This window comes from Carcharhinus amblyrhynchos, chromosome 6 (genome assembly GCF_965287045.1).
Source record: "Carcharhinus amblyrhynchos chromosome 6, sCarAmb.v2.hapA, whole genome shotgun sequence".
NCBI classification, from domain to species: Eukaryota; Metazoa; Chordata; class Chondrichthyes; order Carcharhiniformes; family Carcharhinidae; genus Carcharhinus; species Carcharhinus amblyrhynchos.
The window spans coordinates 40,278,355-40,302,237 of NC_137329.1; the positions used below are offsets into that span (position 1 = coordinate 40,278,355).

The 23,883-nt window shown below is 42.7% G+C and overlaps 1 protein-coding gene across 3 annotated transcripts in view; it reads right to left on the reverse strand.

Annotated features, from left to right (window-relative positions):
* Positions 1–23,883, reverse strand: part of ush1c (Usher syndrome 1C) — a 226,814-nt gene that overhangs the window by 142,078 nt on the left and 60,853 nt on the right. For all 3 annotated transcript variants that reach the window (XM_080190278.1, XM_080190280.1, XM_080190279.1), the window contains exons 6-9: positions 17,175–17,199; positions 10,601–10,658; positions 875–978; positions 639–723 (exon numbers count right to left, since the gene is read on the reverse strand). In XM_080190278.1, coding sequence (XP_080046404.1) covers positions 639–723; positions 875–978; positions 10,601–10,658; positions 17,175–17,199 — 272 coding nt within the window. The remainder of the gene's footprint in view (positions 1–638; positions 724–874; positions 979–10,600; positions 10,659–17,174; positions 17,200–23,883) is intronic.

The following is a 23,883-nucleotide window of genomic DNA, read 5'->3' on the forward strand; positions in this document are numbered from 1 at the left end:
ACTAACCCGTCAAAATTCAATCAAATTAGTCAGACATGAAGATTTATACTGTTCCTCAAAATTGATTCCAGTAATTTTCCCACATCTAAAGTTAAGCTAACTGATGAATAATTGCTTGGATTATTCCTTCCTTCCTTTTTAAATAATGGAGCAATACTGAATCTTTCAATCCTCCAGTGCTATCTCTGTAACTGGGGAGGTATGAAATAAATAGATTGCACATAACATTTAAAAATGTATTTTGTATGTCATCTCTAATTGCTAGTAATATGTAAAAAATAGTGCAAGATATTCAGGTCATTTAAAACCTAACCATTATAATCCTGAATTTATAAGCTAAATCTCTCAGAGATCACATACGTTTTATTCAGGCATATAATATGAACACTGATAATTGTGCTTCTTACAGATCTATTAGTGTAAATCAGCCCAGGGCTGCAAACTGCCTATAACCAACCCAACAAAATCAATTTATTTATGTAACATAGGAATATTGTTTTATACAACAATTTATTATTTTGGTGTCCCAAATGATTTCTAACCCTAACCCGCTGCTTCACATGTTGCCAAACTAAAAATAGTGTTAAATAACTGTAACTTATTATCAGTGAAGAGTTCCAAAGCAAGTCTCACTTTACCTCTAAGCCCACCTCTGCTGATACAGAACCTGGTTTCACATTGCTGATAAAGATCCCTGGTTTTTGGGTTGGACCACTAGAAATGCTATATTAGAAGACAGAAAGAGAGAGTACTGTGTAAAAAAACAAATAAACAAAGAAATACTTTCAATAATTAATGGTAAAAGTGAAAAGTGCAACCTGTTTAAGAAATATTTACATTTTTGTTTAAAGATTTAACAAAAATGATGACTTACCTGCATCCCATGCCTTTTGTGCCAACTAAGCTGATAAAGACCTTTTTTTCCTTTATTTCCTTGCTTCCCAGTGAAGCCAGGCCAGCTACACTGATCTTTCCATCCTACAGAAAAATGATTTGGAACAAACTCAATAAATTTCAGACTTTGTCAAGATCTACATTCATGATATTGGTGTAAATATGTTTTGCTAGGTATATGATGAGTACCTTATTCTCAGCAAACATTCCTTGAGAATTAATAGTCATTTCTAAACAAGACTGGAGTTTCTCTTCAATGGTGCATAGAGGGAGAGTTTGCATACAACACTATAAATGACTGCAATTTCAAATTAATTTTGAACTTTTTACTTTTAGAAAAAGCAATGTAATGCTATGACCAAATTTCACATAAGAGCATTGAGATAGTAAAGGGGAAATTAATAAAATGAAGTCACACAAGAACTAAATGAGAAATGCTACACTGTGACTGTCAGTGTCAGCTATGGTTATACAGAATGTCAACTGGCATATACAAGCTTATCCACATACAGGGGATATATTGTTACAGTCAAGTTAATTTAAACAGCACTAATTTTTCCACTCACTACCTGTCCGTAGCCAGAAAGGTATTTTGTTCCCTCTTTGTATTTCCCAACCCCCTTGCGCTTCCTGTGATTCAATTTTCCAATAATAACCCCAATTAAAAACAGGATGAACTTGGACGATTAGTTTCTTTGCAAAATGTGGGATGAGAGTTTGCAACATTGCCTCCATGCTCAGACAATAAAGATAGCAAGACAGAAGAGAAGGATTTACAGTGCAGGGATCATAGAGAAAATAAATATTGGCCAAAATCTTTTGCCTGTTGGGTATTCTCATTTGGCAGGCTCAGAAGCCAGCGTGAAATGCACTTCTGACTGGGACCAGCCCCGGAATACAACTTCAAGCAGGCAGCCAATGTGAAGTGCATGCTGGGAAAGGCTCAGTGCTGCTGGGGAGGACGGGAGATTGTAGGCACTGTGAAAAGGGAAAGTGTGGGCTGGGGTTTCTAATGTGCGCCCTCAGGGAGAAGTATTCAGGGAACAGCAGATGTGGAAAAGATAAATTGGCAGGGGAAAGCTCTGCAAAGAATGTATAGGCAGCACATTCAAATACAAACCTCAATCCCCAGAAGGCAGGCAGGCAGAGTTGCAGCTAAAACATAAAGGCATCAAGCCAGGTGTCCTGCCCACCAACTGTAAAAGTAGATGGGCCACACAAAGTTGCATTGAATTGGCTCCTTCAAGAACTGAATTGCCTGTGTTATTGATGGCAGGTGTGCTTTTGACACACAACAAAATATTGTGTGAGTGAACAATGATGACAGAATGTGGCCTGATGTCTTCTCAAGTGATTTCACACATAAGCAACATCAAATTCTGACCATTGGTTCATGCGAGTTCCTGAATCAATATCCAATGAGGTATTCTCTCATGGAAGTCTGCAGGTTAAAAACCGATGCTGTCCAGTGGTGTTAACATTACAAAATGCCAGTCTGCGATGGTACAGAACTTCCAACAGGATCAAGATAGATGGGACCGTGAGCCTAACCTGGGTTAGAGCTTATTTCTTTGTCAGATGTTAAAGCAGCAGACTGAGCTATTCAGCTCAGCAAGGAAATATTAACTTGTCCAACAAGCCATCAGCCTAGGTCACATGCCCTGTCTCTCCATTTGGTCTCAAACAAAATAGTGGGTATCCAGCATTGTAATGTTGCTGGGTTTTGAATACTGCTAAATGTTTCAGCAAATATGAATTGAAAGAAAGGTTGTGGGGCCCCTTTGTCTGTGCAGACCATCAGTCTCTATTGGCTCAGCCTGGGTTATTGAATGCAGATGGCCTTTTTATAGCTCTCTGAAGTTGGGTTGTGCTCTGGGTGATCATTAATGGATCCTCAGGGATAATGAGGTGCAAGTTTCTCTGAAATGGCAACTTGGGTTCTTTTGTTTACTGGTAGAGATAGGTTCAGACATTTCAAAGGTCTTTGTTCAATTTTAGAATTTACAAAATAGCAACGAAGATAGCTACATATATTCTATAAAAAAATACATAGGTTAAGGTCTTAGTCCCTCACACTGTGCATAACCATTACATGGGCAGCAGGGTGGCACAGTGGTTAGCACTGCTGCCTCACACATCAAGGTCACTGTGTGTGTGGAGTCTGCACGTTCTCACCGTGTCTGCGTGGGTTTCATCTGTGCTCCGGTTTCCTCCACAGTCCAAAGATGTACTGATTAAGTACATCGGTAATGCTGAATTCTCCCTCGGTATACCCGAACAGGCACCAGAGTCTGGCGACTGGGGGATTTTCACAGTAACTTCATTGCAGTGTTAATGTAAGCCCACTTGTGACACTAATAAATAAACTTCAACCATTTGCTAAATCTTTTCTTTGCATTTAAGCAAGCTATCAAAGTGACCAGGAACAGCACTTTAATTTACATGAAGGCCGGAATTCTCTGGCCGTTCACACCCCGCTGCCACTGCCAGAGAGGACAGAAAATTTGACGCTCAGCTAAATCTCCGTTCACTGCAGTGGAACTGTTGAATCCCGACTGTGGGCGAGATTGGAGAATCCAGCCCCAAAATATTTAACATAATTGAGAACAAAATGAGAATTTATGTAACATTTTGCATATTAAAACTGTATCACAATCTAAAGCCTGGTCACTCACAGAATGAGTGCAGTACACTCACAGATTAACTTAAATAACAATTTACAATCCATGATTTTAGTTGCATTTTAAATAGGAGGCAATCAACACACTAACATTAGAGATCATTTCTATAAATGGTCTGGGCTGTATGTTCCTCTGAATTGTGACACTGTTTTAAGATTTGCAAAATGCCTCACAGTGTCTCATTCTCCTCCATGGTGCTTTAAAACTGCGAATCAAACAAACTGGTTGGAAGTATTTTCTATCATATTTCCTCTTTTGTTAGCATTTAGACACTGCTGTCATCATCTTCAAAACTAAGTCAAATTTATCTTTCCAACCTGTTTCCTGTCACCTCTCCAAGTGCTTCTACAAATATCTAGTATCAATGTTTTCTTCCTATCTGTATACTTTCCTACATTTTGGCAAAGACTACACTTCCAAAATTATTTCATTAGTTGCAGAAAGGGGACATCCTGAGGTCATGAAAGGCATTATGTAAATGCAAGTCTTTGTATGACATTGTAAGTACTAATAAAATGAAAGTTTGGGTTGATGCTGTTGCTCTCCAGAAAAATAAAGAATGATGATAGAGGAGTATAACAAGCAATCAGTTCAATGTGTCATTGGAAGTGGGGCGGCACCCAGAATGCCTGCTTCCGCTAGACCATTTTACAGCTTAACCTAATAAAAATAGATGTCTGTACAGCTTTATTAATTGCAAAATCCTTTCACTTTGTAACTCTTAGGGTTATATATCGAATTAACAGATTATATGTTATTATGGCGATAGTTATGGGGGATTTTAATCTGCATATTGATTGGTTGACCCAAGTCGGACATGGTGGGCTTGAGGAAGAGTTCTTCGAATGCTGTCGGGATAGCTTCCTCGAACAGTATGTGACGGAACCTACGAGGGAGCGAGCTATCTTAGATCTGGTGTTGTGCAACGAGGCAGGTAGAATTAGGGACCTTATTGTGAGGGATCCTCTTGGGACGAGTGATCATTGTGTAGTTGAGTTTTTGATGCAGATGGAGGATGAGAAAGTAGGGTCCCGAACCTGTGTCCTCTGTTTGAACAGAGGGGGGTACGATAGGATGAGGGAGGAATTGGCAAATGTAGATTGGGGGCACAGATTGGTCGGTAGGACGGCTGAGGAACAGTGGAGGATTATTAAGGAGATCTTTATCGGTGCTCATCAGAAGTATATTCCGCTGGTAAAGAAGGAATGTAGGAGAAGGGATAACCAGCCGTGGTTATCTAAGGAAATAAAGGAGAGTATTAAATTAAAAGCTGATGCGTTCAGAGTGGCTAAAGGTAGTGGGCGATTGGAAGATTGGGAAAAATTTAAAAATCAACAAAGAATGACTAAGAAGGTGATAAAGAAAGGAAAGATAGACTATGAAGCTAAACTAGCACTAAATATAAAAAAGCACAGTAAAAATTTTTACAAATATGTAAAGAAGAGAAGGCTGGCTAGAGTGAATGTTGGACCCTTAGAGGATGAGAGGGGGGATTTAGGGGTGGGAGATGAGGAAATGGCTGAGGCTTTAAATAAGTTTTTTGCCTCGGTCTTCACAGAGGAGGACACGAATAATTTGCCAGATCTTAAAGATAGAAGGATGGTAGGAGTTGAGGGCCTGAATGCGATTACTGTCACTAGAGAGGTAGTGCTTGATAGACTAATGGGACTGAACATAAGAACATAAGAAATAGGAGCAGGAGTAGGCCAACTAGCCCTTCGAGCCTGCCCCGCCATTCAATAAGATCATGGCTGATCTGTCGTGGCTCAGTTCCACATTCCCGCCCTCTCCCCATAACCCTTAATCCCCTCTCTTATCAAAAACCCATCAACCAGCTTCTTAAAAATATTTAGCGAGGTAGCCTCCACCACTTCAACGGGCAGAGAATTCCAGAGATTCACCACCCTTTGAGTGAAGAAGTTCCTCCTCAACTCTGTTCTAAACCGCCTCCCCTTTATCTTGAGGCTGTGCCCCCTAGTCCTGCTATCCTTTCTGAGTGGTAAGAGTCTCTCCACCTCTATCCTATCCATCCCATTCATCATCTTATACGTCTCAATGAGACCTCCCCTCATTCTTCTAAACTCTAATGAGTACAAGCCTAATTTATTCAGCCTCTCCTCATAGCTCAACCCCCTCAACTCCGGCATCAGCCTAGTAAACCTCCTCTGCACTCCCTCCAAGGCCAAAATGTCCTTGCGTAAGTACGGCGCCCAAAACTGCACACAGTACTCCAGCTGCGGCCTCACCAATGCCCTATACAGCCGCAGCAAGACCTCCCTACTTCTATATTCAACCCCCTCGCGATGAAGGCCAGCATCCCATTCGCCTTCCTGACCACCTGCTGCACCTGCAAGCTGGGTTTTTGCGACTCATGCACAAGGACCCCGAGGTCCCTCTGCACCGTCGCCTGCTGCAGTTTTTCTCCACGTAAGTAATAATCCTTCCTACCATTATTCCTACCAAAGTGGACCACCTCGCACTTGCCAACATTAAATTCCATTTGCCATTTCCTGGCCCATTCGCCCAGCCTATCTAGATCCTTCTGTAGACTCTCCCCACCCTCCGCACAATTTGCCTTTCCACCAATTTTGGTGTCATCAGCAAATTTCGACACCCTACACTCGGTTCCCTCCTCCAGATCATCTATATAAATGGTAAATAGCTGAGGCCCCAGCACCGACCCCTGGGGCACTCCACTAGTCACCATCCGCCAATCCGAATAGCACCAATTGACCCCCACTCTCTGCCTCCTATTTGACAACCAGTCCTCTATCCACGCTAACACCCTACCCCCAACTCCATGCCCCCTGACCTTCTGCAATAACCTCTTGTGAGGTACCTTGTCAAACGCCTTCTGAAAATCAAGAAAGACCACATCCACCGGCTCTCCTCTATCCACTGCCCTAGACACATCCTCATAGAACTCCAGTAAATTTGTCAGACATGACTTCCCTTTAACGAAACCGTGCTGCGTCTGCTCTATCAAGCAGTTCCCCTCAAGATGCCTCGCTATTTCCTCCTTGATGACAGATTCTAACATTTTACCTACCACAGACGTTAAACTAACAGGCCTATAATTCCCCGCCTTTTGCCTGGCACCCTTCTTAAACAATGGCGTAACATAAGCCATTTTCCAATCTTCCGGCACTTCCCCGGAATCCAGTGACGTCTGGAAAATAACCACCAAGGCATCCACTATCACCTCCGCCATTTCTTTCAGGACCCTCGGATGCATTCCATCCGGTCCTGGGGACTTGTCCACAATCAGCCCCTCCAGTCTGTCGAGCACCACCTCTCTAGTAACAGTAATGTCATCGAGACCCTCCAGTCCTACCACCTTTCCATCTCTAACATCCGGCAAATTATTCACGTCCTCCTCCGTGAAGACCGAAACAAAAAAGTTATTCAAGACCTTAGCCATATCCCCATCCCCTACCACTAAGGCCCCCTTCTCATCCTCTAAGGGACCAATGTTCACCCTAGCCAGCCTCTTCCTTTTTATATATTTATAAAAACTCTTGCTATCCTTTTTTATATTAAGCGCTAGCCCAGCTTCATAGTTTCTCCTACCCTTCTTTATCAACTTCTTTGTCAATCTTTGTTGACATTTAAACCTCTCCCAATCCTCTTCTCGCCCACTACTCTTAGCTACACTAAACACCTCCGCTTTTAATTTAACACTTTCCTTCACCTCCTTCGTTATCCACGGCTTATTAGCTCTCCTCCTACGGTCCTTTTTGACCATCGGAATAAATTTCTGCTGAGCACCAAGAAAGATCTCCTTAAAGATCCTCCACTGCTCCTCAGCAGACCTACCTTCCAACGCGCTCCCCCAGTCCACATTCGCCAATTCTTGTCTCATCCTACCGTACTCCCCTCTGTTCAAACAAAGGACGCGTGTCCGGGAACCCACTTTCTCCTCCTCCATCTGCACCAGAAACTCCACCATACAATGATCACTCTCCCCAAGAGGATCCTTCACCGCAAGTTCCCTAATTCTACCCGCCTCATTACATAGCACCAGATCCAAGATAGCTCTCTCCCTCGTCGGCTCCAACACACACTGTTCCAGGAAACTATCCTGGCAGCATTCCAAGAACTCCTCCTCGAGCCCACCGCGTCCAACATGGGTTGACCAATCAATATGCAGATTGAAATCCCCCATAACTACGGCCGTCCCATTCCTGCATGCCGCACTTATTTGCATGTTAACAGCCCGCCCCACCTCCAGATCATTATTCGGGGGCCTATAGACGACAAGTCCCCAGGACTAAGTAGAATGCATCCCAGGGTTCTGAAAGAAATGGCAGAGGTGATAGTGGATGCCTTAGTAATTATTTACCAAAATTCGCTGGATTCCGGAAGATTGGAAAACAGCTAATGTTACACTGCTGTTTAAAAAAGGTAGCAGTCAAAAGGCAGGGAATTATAGGCCGGTTAGTTAACGTCTGTAGTTGGAGAAATGCTTGAATCCGTCATCAAAGAAGAAACAGCGAGGCACCTAGAAAAGAATGGTTTGATCGAGCAGACGCAGCACAGATTCGTTAAGGGGAAGTCGTGTTTGACGAAGTTATTGGATTTCTATGAGGATGTGACTAGTGCGGTAGACAGAGGGGAACTGGTGGATGTGGTGTTTTTAGATTTCCAAAAGGCATTTGATAAGGTGCCTCATAAAAGGTTGCTACAGAAGGTTAGGGTGCACGGAGTTGGGGGTAAGGTGTTAGCGTGGATAGAGGATTGGTTGTCTAATAGGAAGCAGAGAGTTGGTATCAATGGGTGCTATTCTGATTGGTGGTTGGTGACTAGTGGAGTGCCGCAGGGATCGGTGCTGGGGCCTCAGCTATTTACCATTTATATAGATAATCTGGAGGAGGCTGAGTGTAGGGTGACAAAATTTGCTGATGACACAAAGATGAGTGGAAAAGCAAATTGCGTGGAGGGTGTGGAAAGTCTGCAGAGAGATCTGGATAGGCTGAGCGAGTGGGCGAGGACCTGGCAGATGGAGTATAATGTTAGCAAGTGTGAGGTTATCCACTTTGGCAGAAATAATAGTAAGAGGGATTACTATTTAAAGGGCGAAAAGCTGCAGCATGCTACGGTGCAGAGGGACCTGGGGGTCCTTGTGCACAAGTCACAAAAACCCAGTCTGCAAGTGCAGCACGTGATCAAGAAGGCGAATGGAATGCTGGCCTTTATAGCGAGGGGGATAGAATATAAAAGCGTGGAGGTCTTGCTGCAACTGTACAGGGTACTGGTGAGGCCACAGCTGGAGTACTGTGTGCAGTTTTGGTCGCCGCACTTGCGCAAGGATATATTGGCCTTGGAGGGAGTGTAGAGGAGATTCACTAGGCTGATACCAGAGGGGGTTGGACTATAAGAACATAAGAACATAAGAAATAGGAGCAGGAGTAGGCCATCTAGCCCTTCGAGCCTGCCCCGCCATTCAATAAGATCATGGCTGATCTGTCGTGGCTCAGTTCCACTTTCCCGCCCTCTCCCCATAACCCTTAATCCCCTCTCTTATCAAGAACCCATCAACCAGCTTCTTAAAAAATATTTAGCGAGGCAGCCTCCACCACTTCAACGGGCAGAGAATTCCAGAGATTCACCACCCTTTGAGTGAAGAAGTTCCTCCTCAACTCCGTTCTAAACCACCTCCCCTTTATCTTGAGGCTGTGCCCCCTAGTCCTACTGTCTTTTTTGAGCGGGAAGAGTCTCTCCACCTCTATCCTATCCATCCCATTCATCATCTTATACGTCTCAATGAGATCTCCCCTCATTCTTCTAAACTCTAACGAGTACAAGCCTAGTTTATTCAGACTCTCCTCATAGCTCAATCCCCTCAACTCCGGCATCAGCCTAGTAAACCTCCTCTGCACTCCCTCCAAGGCCAAAATATCCTTGCGCAGGTGCGGCGCCCAAAACTGCACACACTACTCCAGCTGCGGCCTCACCAATGCCCTATACAGCTGCAGCAAGACCTCCCTACTTTTATATTCAATCCCCCTCGCTATGAAGGCCAGCATCCCATTCGCCTTCCTGACCACCTGCTGCACCTGCAAGCTGGGTTTTTGCGACTCATGCACAAGGACCCCGAGGTCCCTCTGCACCGTCGCCTGCTGCAGTTTTTCGCCACGTAAGTAATAGTCCTTCCTACCATTCTTCCTACCAAAGTGGACCACCTCACACTTGCCAACATTAACTATGAAGAGAGACTAAACAGACTGGGTCTGTACTTGTTGGAGTTTAGAAGGATGAGGGGGGATCTTATAGAGACGTATAAGATAATGAAAGGGATGGATAGGGTAGAGGTAGAGAGATTCTTCCCGCTTAGGAAGGATAGCAGGACTAGAGGGCACAGCCTCAAGATAAGAGGGGGGGCAGTTTAGGTCAGAGTTGAGGAGGAACTTCTTCACTCAAAGGGTGGTGAATCTCTGGAATTCTCTGCCCGTTGAAGTGGTGGAAGCTACCTCACTAAATATATTTAAGTCACGGGTAGATAGGTTTTTGATAGAGAAGGGAATTAAGGGTTATGGGGAGAAAGCAGGAAAGCGGAACTGATCCACTTCAGATCAGCCATGATCTTATTGAATGGCAGGGCAGGCTCGAAGGGCTAGATGGCCTACTCCTGCTCCTATTTCTTATGTTCTTGTGTTCTTATTATAAATCTCCTTAATATAATTTATGAATCAAGTCTTTCTTCTTAAGATCAGATGCAATGTTAATTCTTCAATCCTTTATATAATTTCAGCTTCTTCAAATAGAATGACATTTGCCATTGAATTATTTTCAGGTACCTTTCACCAATGAAGTTACCACTGGTTCCTCCAATTTATCAGAATTTTTCTCATATATGTTAACACAACGATGATTCTATTTTAATGGTTGCAAGTAGAAGTAATTCAGATTTAAAATAGAAACAAATTAGCAAACAGTTGTTGGAGATGGGTTTCCAAGAGGTATAAATGGTCACAAATGAAAAGAAGGTGAACATAAATCAATTGGAAAAAAAATCAATAACCTACCCCAGTGTCTGACACAAACTGGTCCACAAACTGCCATTTCAAAGAATCCTCAGAGGAACTAAAGAGACAAAAAGAATGAAATGTCACTCATATCTGGTTATCCTTATGCAATTAGTCATGGCTGTCATGTCAACTTGCCAGTGGCTAAAGGACAAGTCGCTGGTGTGCTGTCGTACCAGAGATTGAAAAGCGCAAACTATTGCCCTCTTGTCGACTTATCAGAACTGAAAGACACAGGCCACTGGTGTCTCGTCATGCATCAATGACTAAAGGAAAAGCTAGAAAATCAGACTGGTAAGATCGCAAACTACTTCATTCTAAAAAAAAATCACTGTTTCAGATTTCCACATTTTTTAAATGTATACCCAGTGCAAATGGCATTTCTTAGCAATTAATCTATAAGTGGTTAGTTTTTTATCAACCTGAAGCAAGTATACATTAATTATGATTTATTTGTGGAAGACACGAAGGGTGGTAAATACCACTGGGTAGTGAAACTATCTAGAAAAAATGAAAGCAGTAAACACAACATCAAGAAACATTTTGAAGGACAAAATGTCAGATTTCAGATTATAAATAGCATAACCAAAATTTTATAGGATCAGCAAAATCCGTAGGAGTGGCTGGTTGCCAGCCAGCAGCACACTGAGCTGGCTGTGCACAGCTTTGCAAGGTCGGGTCACTTGAATAATTAATACAAGAACCCAGCCCAAGTAATGTCTTAGAGGGACAGCTGCAAGTCTAGAATTTAGCCACAAGTGACCACTTAAAAGATAAGAGGTTGCTCAAGAAGACGAAAGGTGTTTTAGCAGTCCTAATGTTTACATGCAGATTTGAAATATTTTTCAACCTTTGCAAAGGCTGTGAGGCAAGAAGCACTAGTTGAAAAGTAACTCAAGGAAATGCAATAGAGGCAAATATCAGAGCCTGGGAGCAAGTGATGAAGTGCTCTTGTCCCATCAGATAAAATTGAGATTCTGATCAACTAGCTGGGGTTGGATTTTACATTCCCCCCAGGTGTGAGTTGGAAGGCAAAATGTCAATTTGACCAGCAGCAGGGAGATGATCAGTATGCCTGCCTGCCTGTGAGCCAAATGAAGCCTAGCAATTAATAGCTATTTAAAGGTCCATCTTGCCACTGCTGCAATTTAACCTGCAGCAGGACAGGCCCATAAAAAGCGACAGCCCACAGTTTGCACTTCGTGGACTAGTGGTGGGATGGTACCTCTTTTTCAGGCACCCAAGTTCAATGAAATGCGCACCCTAAGATCTCCATACTCCCTCCCATTGCATTTAGTCTCCCACCTACTCCATTCATCCCGACTCACCAACCCTTTCACCAGGGCTAAGACAGCCATAGCCTTACTTAATTTTATCTCTGGCTATATGGTTTTTTTGCCAATGGGGACTGGATGCAGTCTCAGCAATGTTAACCACTCCAAGTAGCACTGCTGTGACCAGAAAATTGCTGGTCGTTTGCCGACATATGGCTGACATACTCCCCAGATGGGGGTGGATGTCCCACCTTAAATCACGTGCGGTCTAGTAACTTTCAAATTACAGGAAAGTGAGTTGCGGAGTGAGAGCAGGCCTATCCCTGACTTGTTCACTGAGGAGTTGGGGAAGTGGCAGACAGACATTGGCAGAAAAGTGGAGAGGTCTGGGAAGCCAGGGCTTGGTGGGGTTGGCTCAATCATCGGGGGAAGGGTTTGACATTGACAGGTCGAACATCGGGGTGAGGGGGGGTAGGTGGGCTGGGAGGGCAGACATCCTGGAGAGGTGGCGTTAAGTGGGTGGGGAGGGGTAAAGAAGGAGGCAGGCTGTTAAGTGTACCCCATGATTTTGAGGGCAATGCTTTCCTGAGGATGTCATATACACATGTGAGCTAAAAGGTGAACCTGGACTCAATGAACTGTACCATATATGGTTGGCACTGGAAATGCTTCTCATATTTCGGAACTCCATCACTTGGAACATATTCTGCACCTTTAGTCAAATATCAAATTGGTCACTGATAGCAATCATGCTGCAGAGTGGGATGATTCTATTCCAAAATGTGACTATGTAATGTAGGTTGACATTTCAGTTCAGTACTAACGGAGTGCTGCAATGTTGGAGATACCATCTTTCAGTTGACACATTGAACTGGCAGATGCCTATTCATCTGAAAGTCACCTATGATATTATTAATGAAGATGTGGAGGTGCTAGCGTTGGACTGCGGTAAACACAGTAAGACGTCTCACAACACCAGGTTAAAATCCACCAGGTTTATTTCGTAGCACAAGCCACTAGCTTTTGGAGTGCTGCTCCTTCATCAGATAAGTGGGAATTCTGTTCACAAACAGGGCATATAAAGACACAAACTCAATTTACAAAATAATGGTTGGAATGCGAGTTGTTATAGATAATCAAGTCTTAAATGTACAGACAATGTGTGGAGAGAGGGTTAAGCACAGGTTAAAGAGATATGTATTGTCTCCAGCCAGGACAGTTAGTGAGATTTTGCAAGCTCAGGCAAATTGTGGGGGTTACAGGTAGTGTGGCATGAACCCAAGATCCCGGTTGAGGCTGTCCTCATGCGCGCAGAACTTGGCTATCAGTCTTTATTCAGTGACTCTGCATTGTCGTGTGTCATGAAGACCGCCCTGGAGAATGCTTACCTGAAGATCAAAGGTAAGAGTGATCTCTTCCTGTTGGGGAACACTTCAGCGGTCATGGGCATACGGCCTCTGATCTTCGGGTAAGCGTTCTCCAAGGCAGTCTTCATGACACACGACAATGCAGAGTCGCTGAGCAGAAACTGATAGCCAAGATCCGCACACATGAGGACGGTGTCAACCAGGATCTTGGGTTCATCTCACACTATCTGTAACCCCATGACTTGCCTGGGGTTGCAAAATCTCACTAACTGTCCTGGCTGGAGACAACACATATCTCTTTAACCTATAAATAACCCTCTCTCCACTCACATTGTCTGTACCTTTAAGACTTGATTACCTGTAAAGACTTGCATTCCAACCATTATTTTGTAAATTGGATTTGTGTCTTTACATGCTGTGTTTGTGAACAGAACTCCCACTTACCTGCTGAAGGAGCAGTGCTCCAAAAGCTAGCAGCTTGTGCTACCAAATAAACCAGATGGCCTTTAACCTGGTGTTGTGAGACTTCTTAACTGTGGTTACCCCAGTCCAAAGCTGGCATCGCCACATCATCTTTGCAGTGGTCATTCTCAAACAGCTCACAAAGAATATAGTCATTTATCTCTTTGCTGTTTGTGGCACCATATTGTGGCCAAAAATGCTGCAGTGTGTTTTTGTAAGCTAATGGTAATTGCACCTCACAATATAATTCATCAGCTGTGAAGCAATTTGGAAACTTCTGAACCTGTGAAAGGCAATATGTAATTGAAAATTCCAAAGCACTTTGCATTCAATGGTGGATCTTTTAAAGTGTAGCACTGTTATTTTTATGATCCCCATAGACCTGTGGTTAGAAGTAACAAATCCTCATGAAACCAATGGAAATAAAACTGATGGGCAAGATTTTATTTTTAAAAGGTTTACTTTAACAAATCAACTAAAATCAACATGGGTCAAACATTAATTAACAGGCAAATGCTTTGCAATTAGAAAGATAAGTTTCACTTTCAATAATTGATTCAACAATAATAATCCTCAAATAGTTATAAGCATGACAATAGATCATAGGCCCATGGAAAGTATTCTTTCTGGTTGTATCATGGCTTGGTATGTCTCCTGCTCTGCCCAAGATTACAAGAAACTACAAAAGGTTGTGAATGTAGCTCAATCCATCACAAAAACCAACCTTTCATCCATTGACTCTGTCTACACTTCTAGTTGCCTCAGCAAAGCAGCCAGCATAAGTAAGGACCCTACGCACCTCAGACATTCTCTCTTCCAACTTCTGTCGGGAGAAAGGTATAGAAGTCTGAGGTCATGTACCAACCAACTCAAGAACAGCTTCTTCCCTGCTACCGTCAGACTTTTGACTGGACCTTCCTTGCATTAAGTTGATCTTCCTCTACACCCTAGCTATGACTGTAACCCTCCATTCTGCACTCTCTCATTTCCTTCTCTATGAACAGTGCGCACTGGCTGTGTAGTGCGCAAGAAACAATACTTTTCACTGTATGCTAATACATGTGACAATAATAAATCAAATAAAAATCTCACATTAGTTTGCATGTAAATTTGGCACCATATGCAATCTCAGTCTTTCTAACTCAATCTCCATTAAATAGGCTCTCTCACCTCCCACTCAATCATTTTAGTCTCAAGTCACATTCATAGTAGCCATATTCCATCCAAGGTGCCAAGATATGGTTAACACCATCTACAAACCCTCTCTCACTTGGGCCACAACAGTCCTGATGCTACAGAACACCCAGAATCATGACAATGGATCATAGGCTAAATTGATGAAAATGTTACTTGAATCAGCCAACTTAACAGCCACAACATTTCGCCATTTATCCTCATGGACAAGCCAAAGGCTAATTCATGTATTTTTTTTATTTTTAATTTTGGACTTTTCTACTCTGTGTGCATATGTGTTGTATTTTGTTATTTCCCACTCAGGTTTTAGTAACTAAAAAACTTGCTCTTTCTTTATCCACAAGGGAAGGGATCCTTTTCTAAATTAACCTTGTTGCGACCAGTTGGGGAAATGAATAAAGATAGGAAGCCGGCCCATCCTTCCTCATCCAGGAGCGTAACAATTTGGGAGTATCTCATCCAAAATCATATCAAATTGAGGATCTTGCCTTGGGATTAGCCAATATAGACTCCATTTGCTGATCCCTTTAAGTTGTATGGTGGACTCCGGTAACTCTGAAGGTAACAGTAGGTCCTAACCGGTCCACAATCTTTGCTCTTCCTTCCTTCAGCTCTGCCGTTTGTAACTGTATAACACACAATAACACAAGCTTTGCTCCATTTTCAGACAGCTGCTTCAACACCAGGATATGTTTCTGAACTGTCAAATAGGAAGTTGATCCATTCATAGAGTGCTTTGCTTGTTTCTATTTATACATAAATTATATGTGTTCTGAACTGCCTGCCATCAGACAGACTGGAATACCACCAATTAGCTTTCTGTTTACTGTTTTGCTTCTTAGGAACGTAGGAACACAGAGGCATGAGTAGGATATTCAGCCATTGAGCCTGCTCTACCATTCAATATGACAATGGTTCATTGTCCACTTCAGTGCCTTTTCCCACACTATCTCAATATCCTGCTGTCACTGGTATTTATAAATCTGTTAATTGTTTCTTGAAACATACTCAATGGCTGAACTCCCACAGTCCTCTGGGTTGGAGAATTCCAAAGGTTTGCAGTCCTTGGATTAAAAATGTCCAATGGCTTCCCCTTTACTTTGAAGTCTCCTGGTTCCACAACCAAGGGAAATATCTTGCCAACATCTATCTTACATATCTCTTTAAGTTTGTTGTAGGTTTCAATGAGATCACTTCTAATTCTTCAAAACTGAGACCCAGTTTCCCAATCTTTCTTCACAGGACAGCTCTGTCACCCTGAAAACAAGCCTTCTGAATCTTTGTTGAACTCCCACTATGGTAATAATATCATTTCTAAGGTAAGGGGACCAAAACATGCACACACAGTAGTCCTAGTGCATCAAAACATTGCCACTCCTGTACACAAATCCTACTGCAATAAATGTTGACATACCATGAGCCTTTCTGATTGCTTGCTGTACCTGCATACTTGCTTTCGGTGACTTATTGGCAAGGACACCAAAGTTAATTTATACATCAACACTTTCTAATCTCTTACCATTTAAGAAAATTAGCACATTGTCTCACCAAAGTAGACAACACTTCATTTTTCCATGTCATACATACGCCATCATATTACAAATGTAAATCTGGCAATCAAATTGCATGCAGTACCATCCTGTGATCAGCAATGGAATGACCAGATAATCCATTTTCTAAGTGATTAATCAAATTGGTCAGGACTACATATAGATGTCCTATTCTGCTTCAGATTGTGTCATTCACCTGAGATGGCAGATCAGACTGTAATTGAACATCGTATTTGAAAAATCTCACTTCGTATAAAGAATTGAAACACCAGCCTGATAATGTAATCAAATTCCTAGACGTGTTTGAACACATAATGTTCTGACTCAGGGCACAGAATGTTACCAACTGAGCCATAGTGACACAAAAATACCTTGAAGATCAACTGTGAAAGAAAGATTAAATTTTACAAGTGCAAATTGGCAACAACACCTGCTGACAGACAAGGTCCCATCACATTATCAAATGACACTGTGACCAGCATATTCTAATCCAGTAAACCAGGTCTAACAGAGAAAATAGAGTGAGCTGGTTTTATATGTTGCTTGTGTACCAGTAAGCATATTCTTCACATTTTCTAAGAAGTTGCATTTAGTCTAGTTAAGCTGAAATTGTGTATGGCCCATTCTGTGCAGTTAATCAATGCAAATACATTTATCAATATTCTGTCAACAGACACTCAAACATTTTTGACTTAGTGGTTTTAAAAAAAGAAAGGCACTTTCTCACCTTTTCACAGGAATCATTCCAACATCTGAAAGAAACAAAAACATGATGAACAGTCCCTGAATGATCACCAGTAATGACTTCTTAAGCACTTAAACAGACATATTCGAACTAATAGAATATTCAGGACCTAATTCTCCAACTCTTCAGATGGGATGCCAGCTGGAAATCCACATTCCTGAAGGGTGTGAAGGCTCTCGGGATTCAGCCAATCCACCTCACCATCCCCAATTGGGTTCCCACCCAGTGCAATTCGCATCCCGATAACTCTGCAAATACTTTCATCTCCATGTCATTAATGGGACTGAACCCAAATGCAGCGGCCACATAATAGTCACCCACCCTCCCTATCAGCTATCCTGCAGGTGTAGCTTGGAGTTACTCTTGAAAAGTAGGGATCAGGAAGCGAGGCATCTAAGGGGGAGCTAGGAGGGAATGGTCATTTCTAAACATTTTGTCGTGCTTGGGGGGACATGCATGACTCAATGGGGGCAACTGGGGTTTGAGTTGGAGGGAAGGGGGTTATCTCAAGGGAGGGTAGTGGCAGTTGGAGGGTTCCCCTGGGTCAGGGAGGACTTGCCTGATCTCTTCAATTGACTCTTTGGAGTGTTACAGCTAACTCAATCCGTATCAGATTCAGGCACCTATATGTCAAGACTGTTGATTCCTCTGTGTCTGAACACAGATCTGACCTTCTGGTTCCTTGGGAACCATGCTCTGAGGACATCTGGACTCCTGTATATTTGTACCTGTTAACTTCTTTCAGTCTGGCATAGTCCTGTCCTCATGCAGAAACCCCCAACTCAGGCAAGTCCTGTCCCTCGCACACAAGTGTCACTGACCCAGGACCTCTCTCTCTTCAAACCTCACATGAGCGCTGTTCCCCGGGCACACCTCATGGAACTCCAGTCACAGTCCCACACCAGATGAGAGAGGGGAATTGGAAAGATGAGTGCACACAAGTGTCAGGCGCCCAGCAGCAGCTGAACAAAGTGCTGCCAGGTGACTAATATTACATAAATAGCCTCATCACCGAGACACACATGGGAAGCTCCATAAGGGATGATGCTTGCTGTCCCTACATTTCAGTTGCTCCCTCATGTCTCATCCTTATCCCACTGGATGACAGTAACACTCCCAGACTAGTCTCACCAAAGAATGCGATAGAAACTCAGATTAGAACCACTGCCAGTATCACTCAGAGCAGCACAACCTCCCCCAAAGGTTCACATCTCTTACTGAAGGAAACCAATAGGTTTCACCACTTTCAGCACATCCAAATGCATTCCTTAAGTGCTGTAAAGGGGGGGCTGATGGGGACAGGAGGCCATGAGGCAAGAAGTGAGGACAAGAGACAAATGCCTCATCATTCAAGCTGGATGGTGTGGACACCAGTTGCTGTAATGACTTGATTTCATTTGATTTATTGTTGTCACATGTATTAATATGCAGTGAAAAGTATTGTTTCTTGCATGCTATGCTGACAAAGCGTACCGTGAAGGAAAGGAGATAGTGCAGAATGCAATGTTACAGTCATAGCTAGGGTGCAGAGAAAGATCAATTTAATGCGTGGTAGGTTCATTCAAATGTCTGATGGCAGCAAGAAAGAAGCTATTCTTGAGTTGGTTGGTATGTGACCTCAGACTTTTGTACCTTTTTCCCAACAGAAGAAGGTGGAAGACAGTATGTCAGGGGTACGTGAAGTCCTTGATTATGCTGGTTGCTTTTCCGAGGCAGCGGGAAGCCTAAACAATGTCAATGGGTGGGAGGCTGGCTTTAGTGATGGACTGGGCTTCATTCACGACCCTTTGTAGGTTCTTGCGGTCTTGGACAGAGCAGGAGCCATATCAAGCTTGTGGTACAACCAGAAAGAATGCTTTCTATGGTGCATCTGTAAAAGTTGGTGAGAGCTATAGCAGACATGCCAAATTTCCTTAGTCTCTTGAGAAAGTAGAGGCATGGGTGGGATTTCTTAACTACAGCGCTGGCATGGAGAGGCCAGAACAGTTTGTTGGTGATCTGGACATCTAAAAATTTGAAGCTTGCAACTATTTCTACTGACTCATTGATGTAGGTTAGTATATATTTTCCACTACGCTTCCTGAAGTCGATGACTATCTCCTTTGTTTGTTGGCATTGAGGGAGAGATTATTGCATCATTGTTGCACCAGTTCACCAGATTCTCCATCTCTTTCCTGTACTCTGTTTCATCATTGTTTGAGATCCAACCCACTACAGTGGTGTCATCGCCAAACTTGAAAATTGAGTTGGAGGAGAATTTGGCCATACAGTCATAGGTGTATAAGGAGTATAGTAAGGGGCTTCACTCTGCAAGGTGGTGGGGTGGGGGGGAACCTTGGGTTCATGTCACATGACTTGCCTGGTCTCACTAACTGTCCTGTCTGGAGACAATACACATCTCTTTAATCTGTGCTTAATGCTTTCTCCACTCACATTATCTGTACCTTTAAGACTTGATTACCTGTAAAGACTCACATTCTAATCATTATTTTGTAAATTGAGTTGAGTCTTTATATGCCCTGTTTGTGAATGGAACTCGCACTCACCTGACGAAGACGAAGGGGCAGCAAGTGCTCCGAAAGCTGGTGGCTTTTGCTACCAAATAAACCTGTTGGGACTTTAACCTGGTGTTGTGACCCTTCTTACTGTGTTTACCCTAGTCCAATGCGGTATCTCCACTTCATAGAAAGACTTAACATGGGGCATGGAACAGGACCATCCACAGTGTGATGTAAAGGAGCACATGATCATATTCTCGAGGACAGTTTAGGGACAAGCATAATAGCAGCTCCTGACTTAGACTTAATTTGTATATATGTATATAGCTACAAGTAGTTAATAGGCACTTACTGCTCAACTCTACAAGACTCAGTGCCTCTTCATGAGACCTACTGATGCATACACAGACCCAGAAATTCCTCAGGGTGGCAATCAGTAATGCATTGTAATTATGTAACAACTTATGTTCGCTTGAAATCTAAAGTGCCTGTCTCACCCAACCTCCCTAACTGACGCAGCGTGAGACTGAAGCAGTTCAGGGGTTCCAGCAACAAAGTGTGAAAGGAAATGACAAACGAGGATGATCTAGTTGCTATAAAGCAGTTGAGTTTAAAGGAACTACTGAAAAGGAGAAGGTACATTTCGAAGATGAGTGAAGGGGATGTGGGGGTAGTTTCAGACATCTGCAGGGTGGTGATGAAGAGTAGATGGGGGGTGGGTGGTGTCAGGTCAGGGTCTGATTTGTCTGGTTTGGTCAGGCTGAGTCGGGTATTGGTATTTGGGTGGGGTGGAATTTGGGTTGGGATGGAATGGGAGGGCAAAGATCACGAGGTTTAAGGTTAAGCCCGATCAGATCAAGGGGGAAGGGCTTTGGTTCAGCTTCGGTGCTTGGTTGGGAGGGAGGGAACGAGGGTGCGGTTTCCCCAGGGGAGGGCACGGGTGGGGTGGTGTCTTATGCAGGACTTGGGTCTGGGTCTTTATAATAGTTACACTGAAGTTAGAAGTGTTTTTCCTCTTTCTAACTCTTTCACAGTTGCTATGAGTGTAAAACTGACAGAACCATCCACAGTTAGTGATTTAAATCACTTTGTCAGTTGGTTCACAGCCCAATGCAATTGTGCAGGGGACGTTAGCTATTCTGGATGATATGCTAGATACCCTTCTGTGTGAACTTCCAAGAGGGATTCCCCAGAACATCTTTGGGATACACCCCCCAAATCCTCTGCTGGGGATCCAGGAAGCTGTGGCCCATCTTTGTGGTTTAAAAATTTACAGCAGCTTTAAGCCAATAAATTAGAAATTGTTAACTCAGATCAAAATCTAGCAGGGGGAGCATTTAGTGAGAAAATACACAAGATAGAATGGGTAGAACAGTGTGAAATTTACATTTGCCCCTACTGGATAACATATGATAACAGCAGTTAACTTAGGGCTATTCAACAGTGATAGTGACCTAATAGCATGCTGGTTGGATTTCGTAAAATACTGCAACAACTATCAGAGTGACTCATAACGTCAGAGAAGTCTTGGAAGAAATTTAAAACCTTGAAAATTATAACAGCAGCATTCCGAGCTGATGAAAAGCACCATAAATTATGGCGCAGAAGGAAATCACAGGAAAAAAGCTCCAAAGTAGGATTAGAAGCAGAAGGCAAAAATCAAACTCCACACTGTAGCAGAAGACTCTATCAATGCTCTAAGAGTGCAGAGTCAGAAAACTTACAGGGTGATCTAAAATAGCTGATGTTCTTGGCCAGATCATGCTTATAAATGTCTTTAAGCCAGCAGCTGTCAGGCTTACTGTTTTAATATGCACCACCAACAGCCAGAGTTGAAATCTGAACACGCGGCAGCCGAGCTCCCTCCGATTGAAAAAATAATCGGTAGCTAATAGCTCCGGCAAAAGCCAGCAATCAATGCATGATGACACAGTGGGCAGCATCGCTACCTCACAGCGCATAGACCCGGATTCAATTCTGGCCTTGAGTGACTATCTGTGTGTGGAATTTGCACATTGTTCCCGTGTCTGCGTGGATTTTCTCTGGGTGCTCAGTTTTCCATCCACACTCCAAAGATGTGCAGGTCAGGTCGGGGGATTAGGATAAATACATGGGGTTACAACGATAGGGCCTGGGTAGGATTGCTGTGGGTATAGGCTTGATGGGCTGAATGGCCTCCTTCTGCACTGTAGGGATTCTTTGGTTCTATGAATGGTTTCATGACCCTAGAAATATTTAGATACTGCAGGGAAGACCAAAAATGGTCACTCCAGGGATCCACTTTTAAAAACTTGTGACTGCCATTACTGCAGGAGCCCACCAAAAATCAACAAGCACAGGGGACCTCATTAAGAAGAAGTGTACAGTAGTGCCATCTTGGATTTCTGAATAGTGTTTAAAGCCACATACACTTTTGATTTTAAATAACCATAGATCAAAAACCTATGTTCCCAGATAACCTTGGATTCAGGTGAGGGTCAAATGTAATGCAGCATTGGGCATCCTGGAGAAGAAAATGTTTAAATAACTGGAGTACATCAGAAAAAGCTCAAATTAATACATTAGTATACTTGTTTCGTGAACTTGCTGATGAAGTACTCCTAATGCTATGTATTGATGAATTCTCAACCAGCTTTGACGAAATATCAAAAGCCTTTGAAAAATACTTCAACCTTCAAGTTGCGGAGTGTACAAAGCTTAAAAAAGAGGGATAGAGAAACCCCAGTAAGGCTGCAAAAGAGGAAAAGAAAATTGCCAAGCTAATCACACAATGGAGCCAGAAAGGCCAAATATTCCGGAGTTTTGAAAAATATATCTTTTTTTAAAATCCCAAAGTATTACATGAACTGCAGCAGCAGGTGGCAGTGCTGAACCACCTGACTATGACTGAAGGCAAAATAGTAGCGTTCCAAATTGCAGGTGGATTAAGAAAAGTTGGAAGCAAGATCAGAAAGTGTAACTCTGGAGCATATGACCAAGGAACGAGAAGGAAAAACATAGAAAATAAAGTGACTGAAATGGAAATCAAGAACCTAGAATAGGAAGAGAAAGTAGAAGTTTGTATAAAAGAGTGTGAATAGCCTCAGAAAAAATGGGCAGCAGTAATTACAGAATTTGAGTTTGAAGGATAAAGTAGAGGAATTATGCTTTACCAAGGAAAGAAAACTAATCAATGCAAAAAGCAGTTATCACATTGGAAAGATGAGATTAAAACCTTGTTGATAAGATGAGATAAGGAAATACAAAAAAAAATACAAACATACAAATTAAGAGCAGGAGTAGACTTCTTGGCCCTTTACGCTTGCTCCACCATTCAATATGTTCATTCTAATCTAATTTTAACCACAACTTCACACTCCTGCCTACCCCAATAACCTTTCACCCCATTGATATCTACCTCAGCCAACGTTTGATGTGGAGATGCCGGCATTGGACTGGAGTGGGCACCAGTAAGAAGTCTCACAACACCAGGTTAAAGTCCAATAGGTTTAATTGGTATCACCAGCTTTCGGAGCACTGCTCCTTCATCACCTGACATGAATCACCTAAATGATAACCTTGTGGAAATAAATGCAAAAAAGATAGATCTTCAATTGAAACTTGATAAACTTTAAGAATCAAAAGTAGGCATTGTGGAGAATGCCTGAAGCAGGAGGAGGAATTGCTGATACATCAGAAAGGTTGCTTTAAAGCAGAATTAACAAGAAGATCTGATGAAATTCTTGAACTTTAGTCCAGGCTGAACAACATAAAGGATGCAGTGCGCAAAATGGAAGAGCAAATCTGGACTTTGAAAGCAGATAAGCAAAATTCTACAAAACGGATTGAAGATTTATGCTTGAATTTTACTTGGGCCTGGAATGGGAGTGGGTGAGGCCCACAGAATGGCATTCTCTGCTGGCCTCAGATGGGATCTTACGAGCCTCAGGCGGATGAGGCAATAAAATTCCAGTACTAATGTATGAACTGAAAGAATGTAAGGATCAGTCAGTAGCGATGAAGGAAACATTCTGAAAAGACACAAATGACTAGATGAAGTTGTTAAACATATATAGAGTTCCAGAGAACTCTGATGCAAAGGCAACTTAACTTCTCAGAGCAGTTACTGAGATGAATGAAAAGTTTCATAAATTTTAAAAGCAACTGGAAAATAAAACAGGAATCAAGTTTTTAGCTGAAGTATTTGTGAAACA